We start from the raw sequence: 19,976 nt of genomic DNA on the forward strand, positions 1-19,976 counted from the left end.
GAGCTGACACCACTGGGAGACTGCAAAAACCCCTCTCTCTGTGTCATCTGGCCAACTTCAAAGCGAGCTGTGCTGCACCGCCTGGCAGTGGGTGCAGGCAGGGCCAGCCACCCCAGCTAGCAAAGCAGAAATGTCTCTGAAACTGGAGAAAGTAAATGGGGTTTTTCCCTAGCTACAAAAACAACTGGAGAATACAAACTACATCAGGAGTTGTTGAAGGAGCAAAAAGATACTTTGTTAGATATTTAAACTGAGCATGTAAAAAGTATCCCTGATCTACTCCTGTGAGTAACAGCCTTCCTAGCCTGAACAGCAGAGATGTTTTGTGTGTGCTGGCCAGTCTTGCCAACTGGCCCTACTTCTACTTAGCTATTTCTGTTTCCCAAGGGCAAGCTCCTTTCTCCAACCTCCATATATGCCTGCCTGTCATTTTCATCATCCAGAAGAGAAACTCTGTAATACGTGTATGTTGTATTACAAATTTATACATATTTTTATGTATTATGTTATGGATTTATTTGGGAGAGGTTGCCCTAAAACCTTAACCTGAGGTCCCTTGCCTAAGCACCACATCCTTGCAAACTCCATGTGTCTTTCTTCCTTCTTCACTGCTCTCAGGATACTCATAGTTTGGAGCAGGGTGCTTAGAGCACAGCTGTGCTCTGGTACTAATAAAGGTTACAGCTCTGAGCAGCTACTCTGGCAAAGAAACTTGAACACACAGGGGGACAGACTCACATCAAAGCTTTGCCTTTACAAAATACATGGATGCTACCGGCTCAGACCACTTGGCTCCAAAAAATCTAACCCAACTTCAGTCCAGCTTCTGTAAGCAGTTTTGACATTGCCATTGCCTACCCCTCTTCCTGCAGAACTTACCTTATTCGCAGACAGCTCCTTCTTTGCTCAACGCTCTCCTTATGCCAGGCAAACACAAAAGATGTGCTCCCCGGTGAAAAACTCCTTTGAGCTCTATGTCAAGTCTGAGCCATTCACAAACCCCCTTAACTCTAGGGCTGCCCCACCAGATTTATAGGTTAAAACCCAAGTTGCACCACTCCTAAGCTATGACAGCAGTCAAGTGCAGTTAGCTCTCCAGTGCTTTCCAAAAAAATCCCACATGTGCACTCCAAGAAATCTTAGCAGCACGCGGAAGTGGCTACACCAATTATTCCGTGGTCAGGATGCTCTCGAGCAGCTTGAATATAGACAGTCCTGCAGTGAATATGTATCGTGAAAGAAATGTTCCACATCAAAGCCTGTAATGTCTGCAAAAAATGCAATCATAAATAAAAACTTCTGCCAAAACAAGAAACCTGACATTAACACTCAGATGGATTGTTTCCATCCTGCATCAGCTGGAGAGCAGGGATCTGCAACTGCGTTTCTAATAGAAAGCATATTTCAATATTAACATCCATCTGTTATAAAAATAAAGGCACTGCATTTAGAATTGTTAAAGTATTTTAGATGACTTGAGATTCCTGAGGGAACTTTGGTTCTTTCCTTTGTGTATAATTTCACAACTGAATTTGACATAAGCGCCCTTTTAGGTTCATTGCCTGGAAGAAGGTTTTTTGCACCATCTGGTTTTCCTCATTTTTTTTTCTAGTGACCAAATTGCTTAGGCTTCTCTGAAAGCACCACTATTAATGTTATCTTAATAGTATTTTAATGTTTATCACTTCAACAGAGATCTCTTTCACCTTTCAGAAACCAGTCTGACCAGATTTCTCAACTTTTGTACTCTGCAAGTACACCAATGTGCCGTAACTGTCTGTGTTAATGTGGTAAAAATGTGTTTATGGTTCCAGTGTTCTAAAAAAATTAAATATTAATTGCTTCACTGCCAGGAATAGAGCCTACAAGCACTTGCTTTAACAATGCAAACACTATTCAGAGCCTCACACCATATATACACTTTGTAGTATTGTGCTCTGGGAGGAATCTCTTTTAGTGCTGGTGGAGAAAAAGCATTGCTGTCTGGGTTAAAAATGGTCTCCATCTGTTTTGTTTTGCCTCCTTTGCTACTTACAAGACATGTCATGTTTGAAAGACAGATTGGGCCAAAATTTCAAGCTCTATGCAGCATCACTTACATCTCAGAAATCCTGGCCTTAATCCTTTTGAACAAGCTTGTTCTACAGCTTTCAGTAGACACAGATCTCATGATGAGACCAATCTAATAAATTATTTTTTTTAAAAGTCAGTAAAATTCTCTGACTCATAGCCATTCCACTGTGGCACCTCCTCCCTCCTTCTAGCATGAAGGTTTCCACACCTGTGTGGTGAACAGGATCAGTAGAACAACACATATTAAAACTACCTCTCCAAAAAGCTCCTCATCTGTGAGTAGCACTGGTTTTTCCTACCTTACAAGATCAGTGGAAGCGCCATGTTCTCACTTCTGCCTAGAAGTGGGTGTAACAGGGGTCAGTTTGAGGGAATATGAGTTTCCAGAAGGTTATCCACACTTAGCTACTTGCTCTTTGCTCTTTCAGAAAAGCACACAGAACAGATTGCATTTGTTATGGTTTCGCTGCCTTCTTGGATAGCAGTTGATACTGTGAAGGGACAAACTTTGGCAAAGGCATCATTTCATACACTACAAAATATCATGCACAAATAAGACTAAGACTCTTCAAAAAGGTACTTACTGAAAGTTACCTTTTTTATTCAGAGGATATTTCTCTACAAGCAATCAGGCTTAATATTTGTACCTATTTTAACATAGCCTTTTCAAAACATCTTTCAGCTTCTAACATAAGACTGTTTCCAACTGCTGTTGCTGTGATTTTACCAAGCAGTAAACCCAGTGTTCAGGTTGCCACTGCCAGACCTAATCCACCACAGCCATCTGACTCAAAGCACAAACCTGGCACAGAACACATCCTGTCAAGTCCTGTTTGTTTCAAGATGCTCTGAATGGTTAATTTTGTGCCATCAGACTTTACACAGTTCCCATTTATGTGGTTGGTTCCACATGATTTCAGTCCATGGAAAGGAGAGGCAGTAGGTACCAAGAGATGTGGAAAATGTGCTCTCAAGTTTGCAGCTGAAAGCTGTGCAGCTGGGTGTCAGGGCTAGGCACACAGCACCTAATCCTCTGCAGCAATTCCTGGCTTCTAAAACTAAAGTTGCCTGAGTAACTATTTGGAAGGGGAGGGTAATGTTGTGCCTGAAATTACAGTGCCACAGCCTAAACAGACGTGCAGCTGCAACAACTTGCAAAACTGTTTTTAAAGGCCCTTCTCGTATGGGAGTACTGGTGTAACTGGATTTGGAGCTGTACATCTTTTGTATTGGACGACGATAGGGTTGGGAATAGTGTGCCTGGTGTTTGACAACAGTTCCCTGGATGAGCAACTGTTGCTTAAGCAACAGCCCTCTGCTCTTTGCCACTGGCTAATTGAAAACAACAGGGATTATGTGGGGAGGAGAGAAGATGTAATGTACAATTGCTGGGTGAGAGGAAGAGCAAGGGAGGAGGAAGGCCCCCTTTAGATGGAACACGTGGTTATGTGGTGGGGCTCAGCTGTTCTGACCACAGTCCTGTCCCTTGGTTTCCCCTTTGTTCCCAGCAAGTCAAACTCCATGCTGCATGTCTGCTCTCAGTAAGTCCTGCTGGCAAGAGTCTGTCTTACTTCAGGTTCAGAAATTCCACCTAACTTTGCTAAACACCTCTGCATTTAAGTCACAATCCTCTTGCTCTTGCTTCTCACCAGGCTTCCTATGCCCACTGGCTTGGAAGTGTCACTCAGTCAAACCCATGTGGGATGTTCACCCTTTAATGAAGCCCTTCCTTCCTCTGTTTCCTCCTTCACTGAGTCTTTGCCCTATCTTTCCCAGAACAGCAACCACTGCCTGTTCTCCCACCTGCTGCAAGCACCAGCTTGCCCTCTGACAACCAGGCAATATTTAACCCAAGTCTGACTCTCTGGAAGAGCTGTACCTTTGCAGTACCAGGGACTGGAGGAGGGGTTAAAGATTGTACAGTAGCAAGGGAAGGATACTTTAAATCATGTGATAAGATTAAAAAGAGACAAAAAAACTTCCAGCGTTCACTCCAGCCCAGCTCTCCAACCTTTGCTGTTTTCAGCAGCGCAACTGTTCTGAGGGGAAAAGTTGAAAACATTGTCTAAATAAACATATAAACTTTTCCACTTTGCCTCTAGTAATTGTTCAGTCAACAGAAACATCGTTTCACTAGCCTGAAATAATCCCTAAGAATCAGTGAAGTGTATGAGCATTTTCCTGAGCATGCTCTCTGTTCACTCCCCTGGAATTGTACGGGCTTTTTCAAATGCTCAACACTGGGCCATGCCGTGGTTTTCCACGCTAGGAAAGCTGCACCACACAGGACACCCACTTACTGTCTGAATGTCAGGAAAACCCACAAACACCAGAGGTTTACGTCCAAAGAGGAGACAGAAGAGTCCTGTAACTTTATTCGTATGAAGGAAGAAACTTCACTGGGGCACACACCCACAGAATGAAGGAAGAAACTCCACTGAGGCACAGGCCCACAGGGTTTCCTCTTTTGAGGTTTCAGAGGGCGCAGCCTCCTTTTATCCCAAACTCCCGGCCGCACGTTGCCCTCTTCCTTCCCCCATTGGCTGAGGTAGCAGGAAGGTACAGCCTTCCTGAACTGCCTCCCACATATCCCCCCTTGAACCTACTATTTTACCCCAAAGTTCAGAAACTCGGGCTTATGCAGACCCACTTGTCTGTTTCAGGAGCCAAACTGTCTGGGCTCTGCAACAAACCTGGTGCCCAAAGTTAGTGGAGACGTGAAGACCCATTTCAAAGATGTTAACACCCATACCTTCACCCATCAAACTGTTTGTAAAGACATTAGCACACATCTTTCCCATCATGAACAAAGCACCCAGGGGTGTTTCTTGCCCTTCTGTTCTCGGGATAAGTTGTGGGGTTGTAGCACAATTTCAAGAAAGGTTTCACTGGTGCAGTCACATCACTCAGTACAACACTGGCTAAAGCCCAGGTTTAAGCAAGGCCTAACATTTCCTTTACATATGGAAAATGCAGTACTCTACGCAGAGAAAATTACTTTTCTATTGTCCTCATTTTTTTCTTAATGGGAAGCCAGAAAAAAACAAACAAAACAAAAGCTGTCATTAACAACTGCCATTCACCTTTGACACACAGGTAAGTCTCAAACCCCCATTATTAATGTCTCCCTTTTCACTCTTTTCCCAAGTATCTCTGCAGCTCATCTTGAGCCAATAAACCACTGCCCACAAGGTAAGAAAGGAACTAGAAAACCCACCTCCCCTTCATCTTTGCAGGGTGATCCTTGCCCCCAGTCTTTTGTCTGGGGGACCTGAAGGAAGGGGATTGTGTCTTACTGGGGGTAAAACACTGCCCAGTATGATCCATCCTTTTCTTTTTCCAGTCTGTGCAAAGCGTTTTTCAGTCGTCATTACCTTTCTGTGCTCGGGGGCTGTGCCTAGGATAAGTAGATCCTTATCCTCATAGACAATGGTGTAAGAGCTATCATACTGCCCTGGAGGAAAGCTCTGCCTACTCCAGTACCCCGACTCTGATGGAGGCCATTAACACCTTCTGTTTCTGGAGTTCAAGTTCTAGGGCTTTTTCAGCCAGAAGTCGTGTAATGGCTCAGTCACTGATGTATTGCTTTTAAGCAAAATCACCCAATCCTTTCCTTTTCATCTTCAGTTTTGGCCTTTAGAATATGTTGTGGTACAAAGTTTGATAAACCAGATTGCCTGTGTTTCAAGGTGCACGTGATTTCTGAGCTGGCAAGATTGTGAAAATGTATGGTTAGGCCGAGCGTTTGGGAGGAGAGCAAGAGAACGGCCAGCACTGACCCAGCAACTGAACCAATACAGAGTCTTCATAAGCCACATGCAGACCATGGGATGCAGCTCCTCCAGCTTGCTGCAGCCACAGTGTACAAGAACACCCTCCAGTGTGCCGGCTGGCTCCACCAGAGCATTCTACATCTCTTCTTAAAGGTCTCTGCTGCTGACTGTTCCATACCGTTGATTTATTTGTCATTCCAGGGCATGAAACATTCCTGTAGCTCAGCTGTCTTCCTGGGCCTCTCCTGACATACTGTCCAAAGGTCATTAAATACAATATTCCCTCACCCACAGCCTCTTGGCTTGGAGGTCTGCCAAGCTGAGGCTAAGTGGTAGCACTCGTGGCTCCATGAGGCCTCTCAGGCGCTTAAGCACACAAAGACTGGAGAGGAACAGATGCCTCGGTAGCAGGTTCAGGCTAGAAACACTCACTGGTTTCTGTGTGGGACTTCCTGTTCTCCCCTCCTCTTCTCAGGCTGAATGCCCTTGGAGGATGGTTCACGCTGTGCTTCTCTCTCAGCTGCTGCAGAAAGTTCTGTTTCTCAGTTATGTCCAAAGCAGTTTCACAATTTAAAAGTCAGTATCTGCCCAAACCCTATCTCCTCTTTAGCAGCTGCATCAGCTAGGCAAAAGGGAATGTATTAGTATCTTATGCAAAACTGGATTACCTGAGTCAAGTATGGTCTTCCTCTCCTCACTTATGTTTGCACTGTTTCAGCTCTTTACACACTCACTTAGTTACAGCCTAATCCCCAGCTCCTTGTTAAAAAGGAAATAAATTGTTCCACCCGTTAATGTAGAATTAACCACCTAAGCCTGCCAATTCAGAATCACACTGGACTATGACCCAGGGGGCCTGGCTGATTTTCTGACAGTCTGGATGAGGACACAGGGTTTGCCTACCTAAGGCAAAGAGAACTTCAGCGCTGACAGTAGTTGTCAGCAGCAGATGACACTTTGTGCCGAACAGGATCTCCTTAGCTCAAAGCAAAGACAGGAACAACTTTGAGCTGTTTCAGCCTGATTGGAGCTTGTTTTCACCTCGGTTTCAGAAACAGCACAGATCAGTTTGTTTATGTCTATGCTGCAACCATGTGAACTTCTGCACTGATCTAACCTCACTTTTTACTGGTACCAATTCTTTGCAAGCTGTGTATCAAACTACAAAGAGCCCCAAACAGGTCTGATTTTGTTGAACACCAAACCTGGTACAGTTCTAAGTCTTCCACTCTCGCAGTGCAGAAGACACTGATGGCATTATTTAAATCCACATCAATAAAGTACTCATCCAACTCCTGGAGAAGAATGTTGATAAAGTAATCCCAGCATGAAGGTTAGCTCTGCAAAATTGTTCCAACTCAACGTTTTATCTACATTCATTGTACTTTTTTTCCCTTTCCCCCAGCTGCAATTGCTGTCTGTCCGTTAAAGCAGATGTGATATGTTTACAGCTGCTAAAGGACATGAAAATGACTACAGGAGCTGACTGGGAGATGAACAACTCACTCCCATTAGGCAGCAGCAGCAAAAGGTGTTTTGGATTGCTGGTAATTCCAGTGCTGCCTCAATAAAGACATCCCCCCCACACGCTGATTACAAGGACACAGGAGGCATACAGAAGGCGGCTTACAGGAACAATGATGTCAGGGCTGTGATCTCAAGGCCAAGTCTCATAGGATCCTGCACAATGACATCTAAATAAAGTTGCACAGCAAAGACTGCACAAGTCTTGGTGCCAGGGAAGTCAAGTCAAATGCAGTAAATGAGGAAAAGCTCCCTTTGCAGTACTTCAGAGAATCTGGTCTTTAAGCAGGCAATGATTCGTCTCCTCCAAATTTCACAGTGGGTAGTTTGAAGTCTGCATTATGGTATGGCTTAGATGGCCCTCAGAGCAAAAGGTGTCAATCCATATTACTGCTAATTGTCTGTAGGACTGAACTTCAGGGATGCAAGATAAACTTTTAAATCCAGTAAAATAATCCTGATACAACTGCTGTTGTGTGAGAAGAGGGAGCAGGCAGGACATACTAGGACACAGACTGCACCTGCAAGCCTGGCTTTGGCCTACTGTAGATGTAAACTTGCTACCCTTTGTCATAGTTGCTTGCTGCTCTTTCCATGTTTGGCTTTCTCTGTTCACTCCAAGTCACACTGCAGCAGGAAAGAAACACAGATGCACGGCCAAGTCACTTTTCTTCTGCTTGGCATTTTCAGAAGCACCTGGTATCTTTGAACATACATCTGCTTACAGGATTTGCAATGGCATGATTGTGGAGTGGCTGAGCTAGCACATCCTAGGCCAGCTTCCTGGTGATACAAGTCTTAGTCATTCCTAAATTAGGATGGAAAGGATGTTTTTAGGTCTCCTTGCTGCCAGTTCACCAGCCCTTAATCTGCTCCAATCCCCAGCTGCCACAGTGTACCTTTGACAAAAATGCTTCTCTGACAGAAAGCTAAAAAAGTCCTTCCACAGACATACTGCCCACAAAGGTCAATTCACAGCCTGACAATTGGCTCCCGTGACTTCATCACTATCTACTCCATCCATTCCCAGCTGAACGCACTTTTTACAACTGCTCGTCCTTTCCTTGTTAAAGAAACATTGACCCCCAGCAGGAACAGAGGGAACTATAAGATGGAACACAGTGGGAGATAAGATATACAGGCCACATAAAGGGAGTCTGCTGATTATTTCCATTAGCATTGGCAAATCACAGCTGCAATAGAAAAAGGGGTGTCAGAAAGTGAAGACTACTGCAGCTACACACAATATTTGGAAAGCAAAAGAACTGGCTGCAAAGGAAGGTTTCAGCAAAATATGCCAAGTGATAAGCAGCCTCTCCCACACAGCACTCAACCCTGAGCTACCCCAACAGGTACAGAAGGAAAACAAGGGAACTGATGTTATGTTTCGTTAGACACAACAAGAGACAACAGCACTGATTGCTGGTTCACACTGCGTTGCTGTGAGATTTTAATACTTTTGTGGGTTTGCTCATATACCTTAGTTCACAGGCAGCTGGGCTATTTCTGAAAATATTAATACTACTTTGCTTTAGTAAGGAAGAAAAAATACAGCACTTGTAATTGGTGCTATGTGCAAGTGCTGCGTTTTCAGCTTTTAGACAGCTGTGCAGGCAGGTAGGTATTGCTTGTTACTTCAGTAATTTCTCTCTGCAACAGCTTCTAGTGCTGGAAACTGTGCCACCTGGCTTAATTCCCGTTTTGGAACTCAGTGATGTAAAGTGATGACCACGGAGGAATTTTATTTTTAAAACCAACCACCTACCATCTTGCTTTGGTGCTAAGTCAAACACACACATGGCATCCAGGGAAAAGAGCAAGGTGCACAGCATGAGAGTCCGCAGAACCAGCCAAGATCTGACCTGGCAGCTGAGTCACAAGACACAGCAGCACTGAGAAAGCTTATCTCTATCTTTTTTTTTCCTTTTGTCACATGCTTCATGGGAAGTCAGCTGTAAAACCAGGAGTTTCGTTTCTGTAATGAGTTTTAGCTTTGTGTGCGGATGTAAGCCTTGTCACAGTACCAGCAGTTCTGGTCCCAAGTGCCAACTAGAATTGCAACTATCTACAACAGCATTTAACAGTTTAAGCATTTACATATGCCTTGCAGCAATGAAGTTGCTGTGAAAATGCTTCCAAAACCCCACCCAAGAGCAGAAGGGAGACTAGGAGCTTCCAGATCTGATGCTCAGGAAGGAAGTTCAAGGTCTCTCACAAATATCAGCTTTAAGCTGCCTTCCACAAGTTCTTTTCACTCAGGAGCATCAGCAACATTTGACAAAGGAAACACTGACAGCAGGATTTGCAGGCCTTTGTTTAACACCAGTTTACAACTGCCAAGATGTTTAACTCTGTGTGTAGACCACGTCTCTGTTCAGCAGTGACACAACCTCTGTGTAAGAAGCCAGTACATCAGCTTGGGCTATCCCTGTGCTGAATTCTGCTCTGTCCACAACCAGGAACAGCAGCAGTGATTATAAATTCTTTTGAAGGGTTCAGCTCACCACCTTGTAAGAGCAGGAACTTGCTCACATAACAGTTTTTCTGCAGACTCAGATGCCAAACCTTGATTTACAAGACAGCCTTCAATTCCTTATAGGGTTCAGTGTTTTGTTATTGAAAACTTAATCAATGCAATAACTCTATTCCCAGTATTGTTTTATTTTATTGAAACAACATACAGCTTACCCACTCTGCATCTGAGGGTAAAGGATGGTATTACACAACCCAGGAAGTGGATGATGAGACAGACTCTGAGAAAACACACAATTCCATCCCTGCAGGCCTCAAGACACTGATTTAAAAACAAAAATACTCCTTATTCACTTATTTCATTCCTTTATCAAAGGGAAGGGCAAAAATATCCTACAGATTCAGAATCTATGTAATTCATCAGATTTAGGTATCAAATCACATTTCATGCAGAAACTATAAATACATAAATAAAAATGTAAACATTGTCTAAAACATTTCATAACATACTGTAATTTGAGAGCAAACTTTGGCTTCAAGCTACCCAGTTAGAAAAAATCCGGTTTCATTGTTATGCGATTAGTTGGCATAATTATTGACTGTGACCAGCTTAACCTGAATACACTTAAAAATAAGTAGAGACTCCATATTTAAAATACATTTTTTTGCTACACTATGTCATAAAGGTAAGATTTACCATGGACTTTCTTCTCATAAAAGGTAGAGCTTTCCCTTTTTAGGTTCATAGTGCAGGCTATTAATGCAGTTATTTTCCCCCAACCCTCAGGGAGCTCTGAGAAGCAAACCATCACTTTACCCTCAAATTATCAATTTCATTTGATACTTTCAAAATAACACGAAGTACAAGCACTTTTTCATGAACCACCTTTTCTGTCTGTCTGCTTCATAAAGATGTCTGGGTTTTGCTGGTTTTGCTTGCTTATGTATTATTTTGTTTGTTTTCTTTTCTTGTTTTCTCTCTTTTGGTTGCTTAAGCCACACAACGAACTTGGGTGTTACCATATGAGCTTCTGTACTCACGAATGGACATGGCTGCTCTCTGGTGAGTTATGCTGGAGTCAGTTTCTTAGACTAACCAGACCTACTGAATCTCCTTGTGCAGATGCACCTTGTATCAGCTCAGCAGTGCTTTGCTTTTGCTGTAATAGCAGGTATCAGCTCCCAGACACAGTATTTTCACAAGGCTGGAAGATAGTGCTTCTCTGGCTGCTGCCAGCATACGCGAGCTGTGCACACACAAACACTTCTACACTCCGTTAGCATGGCTCGGGAGAAGAGCTGGTAATCAAGCAGCCCGTTTTTCACTCTTCCTCTCTCCCCACAACCCTGAGAAATTTCTCTGCTTTTTATCCAGCAATGCCTCTCCCAGGAGAGAGTAAATCACCCAAGAACTACTGTATGACACTTCACAGGCCCCAAAATACCATCACAGAACAAAGCAAGGCCTCTCTGCTTCCCACTTTTTGACAGCACTTTGTTTTAATAACCACAGTTGGGGAAGTTTACATCCTGTTAGATATTCACGTTCCTTTCTTTGCTTAGTATCAAGGCCTGCTGTGTCCCAGAGATTCCACCATCTTTGCATTAAGAGCATTCCCTTCCCTTTCTCAATGCTTTACTGTGCTCTGGACAGGTCATCTAGCAGGACAGACCATTCACATCACAAGTTTTCACAGCACTGCAAACATCCACCATTAAAAGGAAAGTCTGTGGCCTTGATGGAGGCAAAATATCTGTAATCACCTGAATTTAAATTACCTCGGTCTTCCAGAAACAGGTCCAAATTTCCAGGCTACTTATTTATTTACCCCCGTAAATTAGAGACAAAATCCCATAGATTTGCACAGTCACCTTGGATAAGCTCTAAAACGTTGAGAATCCATGAATCTGCACAATTTGGCTCCAACAGTCACACAGCACAGATACAAATATTAATGTTAGTCTCTTCATATACAGTTTTGCTCTTGTCCACTGAGGAAGAACTCCAACACTTATCTGAGTAGCTGACTGCACTTACAGTAAAGTTCACATGAATTCTGCAAAGGTGAACAAAAGTAGCTTCAAAGAACAGCCCTTCTTACGTATCAGGTAGATGCTGGACTACCAGGAAAGAGGAAAAGAATATCAGAAATCCTGGATCAAATGAAATTAAACCCAGAACATGAGTAGTAAGATACATGCTTTGAAAATCTGGTAAGGCTGTCATTGCCATAATCCCTCAAGTACAGTCACTGTAACATCATTCTTCTTAACTTGGATGAGCTTTTTCTGCATGACATGCTGCTGATTTGAAACACTGGATGTTCCAGCACCTGTGATACCCTAAACAGCAGTCAGAGTCCACAGAGAAAGTGAGGAATTCTTTGCCTAGTCCTTCATACCTCATATTCACTTCTGAAGTATACTACTACTAAAAGAAGTACAAGTACACAACAAGATTTAGTTCAATCACTCTGATGTAATAATGTCAAGGATTTCATCTTCGTTTTGTGCCCCCAAAGCCTGCAAAGAAAAAAAAAAAAAAAAAAAGTCAGCTCCCCCATGGCCTTTCCACTGAACTCTCTAGTTCTAAAAAGGCTAAAGGTGGCAAGGGAGACAAGGTAAACATATTCACGTGAAATGGAACAGCAAGCAACTGTGGGCTGACTGGCCTGGAAACTATTCTGCTCTTGCAGATTAGACAACCTGCATTCTACAGAGAACATGTCTGTGCATGTTTGCTAGAGAAGGGAAAGCCTTAAATTAATGCACCTTGCCAGTGAAGACAAGCCAAATGCTGGTGGTGCCATGCCCACCGCAGGCCTGTGGGGAATTTCATGCCTCACAATGGTTCCCTACTTCCATAGGGAATGGAAGGAAGGGACATCATTACATGCCACCTACACCAACTGGTAAAATAAAACAAGAGGCTTGTTGAACCTCAACTAACATCTGCATGTTTTTGATAGGTCAAAGTCTCTTGAGCTTCAGGAAATTAAAAGGTGTTTTGCCTTACCAGAAGCAGTTCTTGTTCCTGAACTGCTGCCTTCTGTGGAATTCCTTGAGTACCCGTTCATAGGAGGTGCAGCTGTGGGATCTGTCCACATACTGTGATACGGGGAACGCGGCTGTGCTCTGGCACGAAACAAAGCAGAAGAAAGGCTTCATTAGTGGCCTTAGGAAAAATTAAGAAGATACCATTCCAAACAAGAGAACTGACTGCACCTCCAAGGGAAAACTGTAAGCAGTTATTTCAAAGCTGGAAATGTTTCTATTTAATGTATTTAACACGTTGAGAGCAAGGATACCCAGTGCTGTGATATCATGATCTGTAGACTTTCAAAAGGAAATTAGCTTTGTTCTTCAGAATAAGCAATTCTAACAACTGCAAATGAGGAAATTTTTATCTCTGAAATTTTGACCGTAGATTTTGTCAGACAAGAAAGAAGTTTGAAATCTGAAGTTTAAATGCATTTTGGTATCACCTACATCCCAGCCATGTTTGGCAAGAGAAAACATCCTTCTGTTAACTATTTTGAAAAGGTCATATCAATAACACTAACATATCATGGTCTTTGACTCATTGACTTAAAATTACTTGCTTCCATGGATATGGAATTTCCTGCTGTTGAAATTTACAAATAGCTCTCTCACACTTCCTGGCACCAGCATTTTGAGACACATAATTTCAAAAGCCTAAAATACCAAATTAAACAACAGTGGACCAAAGACTGTTTTAAACAAAAAGAAGCCCAAGTTAGGAAGCTTGTTCATGTATTTGAACTTACTCAGTTACATCTCTAATCTTGAACAACAATTTGTGGCTCCTGAAATGGAGGTTTGTGTAGAAATCAGGGAACTAACCTGTATGTAGATACTACATAAATATAGTGCCTCAACACAAGAGTCATATATTTAAGACTTAAGAAATAACAGGGCAATAAAAATTTCAACACATTATACCTTAGAAAACTTCTTAGCAGAATGAATATAAGGCTTCTGTTATTAAAAATAGCCCATAACTTTACAATGAAGATGCTTAGCACACTCCTGTCCATAAATCTTACTCTCTAATCTGTTACATTACTACAGGAATAGACTTGATACATATGCAAGTTATTTGATAAATAGAGAAAACTGCTTAGGCTCTGAAGATTTCCTGCAGGAATCTCGTATTTTCTCCAGTGAAACCTAGAATGGCAGCAATTGCTCTCTTTAAACTGTTAATCTAAAAATGATGCATTCTACATGTCTAAAAGTCTATAGCAAATATGGCCATCCAGACTTATTTGAGGACATACGACACTGATACAAGAGACCCATCTACAGATGATTATATGCTTAATATGACTATGTGTGTTTTAAGGCATTCTGCAGATAAATCGTTTAAATGCTCAATTTAAATTTGCAGGACATCATGCCAGGTCAGAGGAAGCAGAATTAAGTACCTCAGTCTTTCCAATTCTTCCTCAGAAACATGTTTGAAATGTCTCTGGTCCTGGTGCTACAAAGAGCTGCTCAAAATTCTTCTAGCAGTAGGATTTTATAGCTTGAATGACACAGGCCTGAAAGCTTAGAAACAATGTCAACATAGTATATGGCATATCCCCTGAAAGCTTAAATGCTTAAAATCTGATAGTATACATATTTTACCTGTAACTGCCTGCCAAGTAGCCTAGCAAGCCTCCTGTTCCTAATCCAGTCCAAAATCCTGGTCCTGAACTGGTTCCATGATGGGAATGCGTTCCGAAGCTGCTGTCATCTTAAACAAAATGAAGATAGGAAGCATCAGTTAGTAATAGCCTAATCCTCAGGCCAGCTGTTGCAACAAGGTTCTCTCCTGTTAGAGATAACGGAAAATTAGAAAACAAACTGTCCTGATTTCAGCAGATTCTTGATCAAGCTTAACTTGAAAGGCCTCATATTTCAGAAAGCAGGAAAACCCACATAAATGAACACTACTGTAAAGAGTTTTATGTTAAAAATCTGCTTCCACTTCATCTCACAGCCCTGATGTTTGCAAAACATAGAAAGAGTCCCTGCCTTCTGATCTATAAACAGACAAGCTAGATTAAAAATAGAAAAGGAAATGAAGAAAGAATAATCTGCTGAAGGTCACAGAGCAGGCCAGAAGCAGATGCAGGAACACAAATCAAGTAGGTAACGCTGTGCGGCGAGCAAACCACAAAGACACAGGGCTCCTAATCTCACTGAGCACAGCTGCACAATCTGAGTCACAGTGGCTCAGTGTAACGCTAACATTACTGGTATTGTTCCTGGTAATCCGAGTCTGGCACATGTTATCAAAAAGCCAAGCTAACTGCAATCCCATTGCAAAGTTTTTATTATGCATGAGTCACCAAGCTTGACAAATACCTTGATGCAACTGCAGGTCGTGGGGGAAGGAGTCGCAAATCTTTTTACATGCGACCTGCGTAACATGAGGTTCTGAGTCAGAACAAATGTCTTCCATTAAAAATGAAGAGAGAAAATACAAACCCAAACTAAAATAATTTTATCATCTAGCAAAAATCATGGATGCAAGAATAAGCTCAGCCCCAGGCTTAATACATAAGGAAATATATAAAAAGGACTGAAGATAATATTAGGGTGTCCCTGAACCATGCCCACCTGAACAAGTGGGCCAAAGATGACATAGGTAAAAATTACACAGGGCCTGGTTTGTCTTCAAACTGGTATGAGTTGTCTGAAGTCATAGAAGACAAAACAATAATAAAATAATCGGTTTCAGTCTACACCGGATTTGATGTTGAATTTCATTTTGAAATGTGTGGGGAGAAAGATAAACTCTCATTGGGATGATATACCATTAAATTATGCTGATTTGGAGCAACAACCAAAAAAATGACTTAATTTGCTGCAAAAACAATGCTAATCAGAGATGAACCAACTCATTTGTTTAAAAGCACCATGACCAAACACTGACTCAAAACCCAGTAATTTTTTGTTGAAATATCTAGAGTAAACATTAAGAATCATGTTAAACCACTAACAGAGAGAAAGCAGAATTTAATTAAGATAGTCTAGCTAAACAAGTTTCACAGGACACATTCTGCATGTTAAGGGGATTTAAAATGAGGCAAATTAAATATTAACAGCAATATGTAAACAACATTGCTTTTCATTACTGTCCAGGCTCCAAAAGCCTGATACATTCCTGGAACACATGGACATACATACTCAGAGATATGCTTTTGCTCTGCTCCTGCAGTGTAAGGCAGACACTAAATGCACGAAGTATCCTAACACTTAGTATTTTTAATCTGGCTCCACATTTCAGAGTTTTCCTCCTTACCTTGTCTGAAATCTAAAGAGACATCACTGACATCACATTTTACTAAAAACATCACAAGTTAAACATTATATGGCTCCCAATGTGTATTTTAAGTGTCTCAGTTTTCACCAGTCAAGAAAACATTCTTTCAAGGCCCTGCCCTTGCCCGACTTGACACTCCTGCAAAGAAAAAATGCATTGGGGGCAATTAATTGACAAGGAACTGAACAGAAAAAAATGAAAATAACTCTTCACTGTTTCACCTGAGCCCAGTGTGACAGAGCTGTGTGTCATGACCAGGGCTCTTATTGACCACCACATACAGCCAGTGCCATGCCTACACACGGCCACTGATGCACACACAGACAGACAGACTGACATAACTACATGCAAACATGCAAAAAAACCCCCCAAAATTTGCTATGCCAACAGAAGCAGATTCCCTTTAATCTTCTGGTGCAGGTACAGCTGAAAGTTTCTGCTGAGCACGCCCTGCACTAGGGTATCCAAAAGAATTACACTGCACCCTCTGTTGGCCAAGCTGCTTAAGTAAAACTTGGAAAAAGCATTAATAACCATTATTAAAATATAAACTTTTGACTAAGTAAACTTAATCCTTGCTATGTATTTTCTTGCCAAAACCTCTTCTCTATTTTACAAAAAAAAAAAAAAAAAAAAAAAAAAAAAAAAAAAAAAAAAATTATGTAAGTTGTGAGAATGTAATTTAAGTTCCAGCGCTGTGAGTAGCTGGCATGTTTACAGCCAGTTAAATGAGTTAGTCAGACACCAGATGAGCAATGTTTATTTCCCTGAGACACTATGAGGAAGACCATTTGTTATGTGACAGAACTCACCAGTTTTCTGGGAAAAGAAAAACTGCCTCTTTTCCCAGCAGCAGCCTTGTCACTGCTTTTGTAATTTTCAACTTCAGAGGAAAGGCCCCACATGAGATTCAGATGCTGTACCCGCTAATGACTGTCCACAGACACTGTTCTTTGCTCTGGGAACCAGATCTTTCAGCTGCTGGGACTACACTGAAGCACTGCTAAACAGAGGACTGGCACATGATACTCAACTCCATCAACTGCTTTGTGAATGAAATCAGGGCTGAAAGACCCTTCTGTAAAGTTTCAAAGTGCTCCTTTGGCATGGTTTTGTTTCCGGCTGTGTAAGACCATTCTCTTTTCCAGATTACCTATGACAATCATTCCCCCTGTCACAATCCTGCTATTTCACAGGTGATGAAAAGAATGCTTGCAGAGCATGGGGAGATGGCTTTTCAAAGGTTCAAAGGGCAGCCAGCCCTGAAAGCCTGTGGAACACCAAGCCCTTATTTCCTCTTTTGAACAAAGAGCAGAATGCAAAGCTGGCCGTAGGCTCTGCAGGCCAATTCGGCAGTCACCTGCAAATGCTGTGGTTTTAACTCTATCCCACCTTCCCTTACCACACATAAAACAGGACAATCCTGCTTGCTCTTTTGAATGCTGTAAATGGCTCAGAGCCCTACCTGTGAAGGTGGACTTAAAACCAGGAGGAGGAGGTGCCTGCTGACTCTGCCAGAAGGGCCGAGAGAACCCATCACTGTCCCCAGAATTCTGCTGAGACTGCTGGTTGTTGCTGAGGAAGAACTTGTATACTCCAAAAGCAAGAATGAGAAGAACAATTACAACAATTGCTCCAGAACCAGAATCAGAATAATCTTTCCTTGACTGGTAATAGCTAGAGCCAAAGCTTCCGGAGTTCTTCACTTTCCTTTCACCTTCCTCAGTCAGCTCCAGCCTGAACAGCAAACTACAGGAGCCTCTTAGGATGTAAGGATCATCCGGGTAATCGTAGCCTTCACAGCTCACTTCTAGTTGTCCAAAACGGTATGCATTTTCCAAATCTGCTTTGCACTGCCACTGAAAAATAAACACAATACAAAGTAAAACGTACTGCCCCAGAGATGAAAACACCTGTCTGCTTCTCCAAATACGCCCTGAAATAACAAATCATCTAAGAGGCATAGAGTAAGACATTTCTGTGCACTCCTATTTTGAAAGGAGTAGGAATTTGATGTTCAAATGAATTTTAAATCCTAAAACTTAAATTAAAAAAAAAAAATCTTATCTTTCAGAACACTGAAGAGTTACAACTCTAGAAGATTTCAGTTCTTCACTGAACAGGTTTTTCAAATATCCTTTCTTTAGATACAGCAGTACTTCTAAAAACATGCTGTACCCTGTGCAACAGCTACTTAATAAATGCCTGTCCTGTGCAAACTCGATGGCAGCTCCAAAAATGTAATGCGTGAGCCTGAAATCCAGTGCACCCTATTCCATTTCTGTCTGTGCAGAAATCAAGAGAAACTGGGACAGACATCATTAGGCATCCATGTGCAACACTTAACAATTATACTGGGGATTCTCTGGTTGAATATAGGTGGATCCTCAACCTCATGTTTCCTTGAGGTACCCAAACACAGGGATCTCTAATGGCACATGGCATGTATTTTGGAGAGGAAATAAAAAAGTAGTCATTTCTAACTTAATAATTCAGGACAGCAGCACCAACTGTCAATTCAGATTTGACTGTTCTTTCACAATACTGTATCAGTTTTAACAATTACTTTCAGCCTTGTTTCCTGGTTATCCATTGACAGGATCCTTGGTAACAGCTAACAAAACAGAGGGTCATGACAATTTACTGACTAGCACTCACATCCTAAGGAGCAAGAAAAAGTCAGGCAAGTCTGAAATTTAGTTTTTAAAAGGTAGAGCAAATATTCAGAAGCCCTTTCCATGCTAATAAAAAATGGAAATCCACAAAGCAATAACAATTCAAGAGCATCCTCTGGGGTTTGCAAGAGTTTGATTTTATAAACTCAAGCATCATTTTATTTAAAACCAACAAAGGTTTTCTATGCCATGCTTTTACATTAGCTCCTTCAAAGATATTTCAAACATACACCTACAGCAGTTATGGAAAATCCAAATCTAAAAGTATTTAGATTAAGTTTTAGCTGCAAGAGTTCATGTAACAAAAAGCACCTGAACTGACAACCTAGCTCATTACTCTTTTTTCCTTCAGAACTTACCAGCTTGGGGGAAGGTGATTTCATAAACAGTTTAACAAGTTTTAAACAGTTACCTGTACATCATAGCCATCCCATCCTTTGTTGTAACACTGAACAACCTCAGGGACACGGGAACACCCCGCAGAGCCTCCTGTGCACTGGAGCTGAGGGAGTGCGGCTGTCCGCCTGGATGTCGTGTATTGCCCTCTGTGGAAAGTGAGCACCTGAACATCCCGCAGCAGAACCTTCCCTGAAACAGGCAGCACAAAGAATCACAGAAGCCATTAGGCTGGAAAAGACCTCTGCGATCATAGAGTTTAACCTCAATAAACAAGCCCTACCACGTCAACCGGACCATGGCACGGAGTACCACGTCCAGCCTTTCCCTAAACACTCCAGGGACTCTAGCACCATCCTGGGCAGCCCATTCCAATATTTAATCACCCTTCCTGTGAAAAAATTCTTCCTAGTGCTTGTCAGCGCTTGTGCAGGTGCACTCCTCTTGCCTACAAGGGCCTCCTCTCAGGAAAAAGCTGCAGATACAGAGACCGAAGCAGTAAGCCTGCATCTTTACGAGAGAAAGCTCTAGGAAGCATCAGACATCCAGAGGGAAACATGGCAGAGCTCCCCATTTCCTTCCGAGGCGGCTCTGGGCTACTCCTCGCATACAGACAGCCACCACTGACCGCAGTGCGGGATTACTCATAAAAAAAAAGCCGATACAGAGGGAGCCCAAACCCAAACGCCTTCCTAGCGCGGACTGCGGCACAAGCCCTTCTTCCCC

General features: G+C 42.2%; 1 protein-coding gene across 1 annotated transcript; it reads right to left on the reverse strand.

The window, feature by feature from the left end:
- Window positions 1-10,010: 10,010 nt before the first annotated feature.
- On the reverse strand, window positions 10,011-19,461 carry SARAF (store-operated calcium entry associated regulatory factor; the record flags this gene model as incomplete). Its single annotated transcript, XM_017736739.1, has 5 exons — window positions 10,011-12,365; window positions 12,859-12,977; window positions 14,496-14,604; window positions 17,645-18,038; window positions 19,267-19,461. Coding segments are annotated over 5 exons (843 nt in total), but the record flags the coding sequence as incomplete, so codon positions are not given.
- Window positions 19,462-19,976: the final 515 nt, after the last annotated feature.

This window comes from Corvus brachyrhynchos, unplaced genomic scaffold (genome assembly GCF_000691975.1).
Source record: "Corvus brachyrhynchos isolate BGI_N302 unplaced genomic scaffold, ASM69197v1 scaffold175, whole genome shotgun sequence".
Taxonomy (NCBI): domain Eukaryota; kingdom Metazoa; phylum Chordata; class Aves; order Passeriformes; family Corvidae; genus Corvus; species Corvus brachyrhynchos.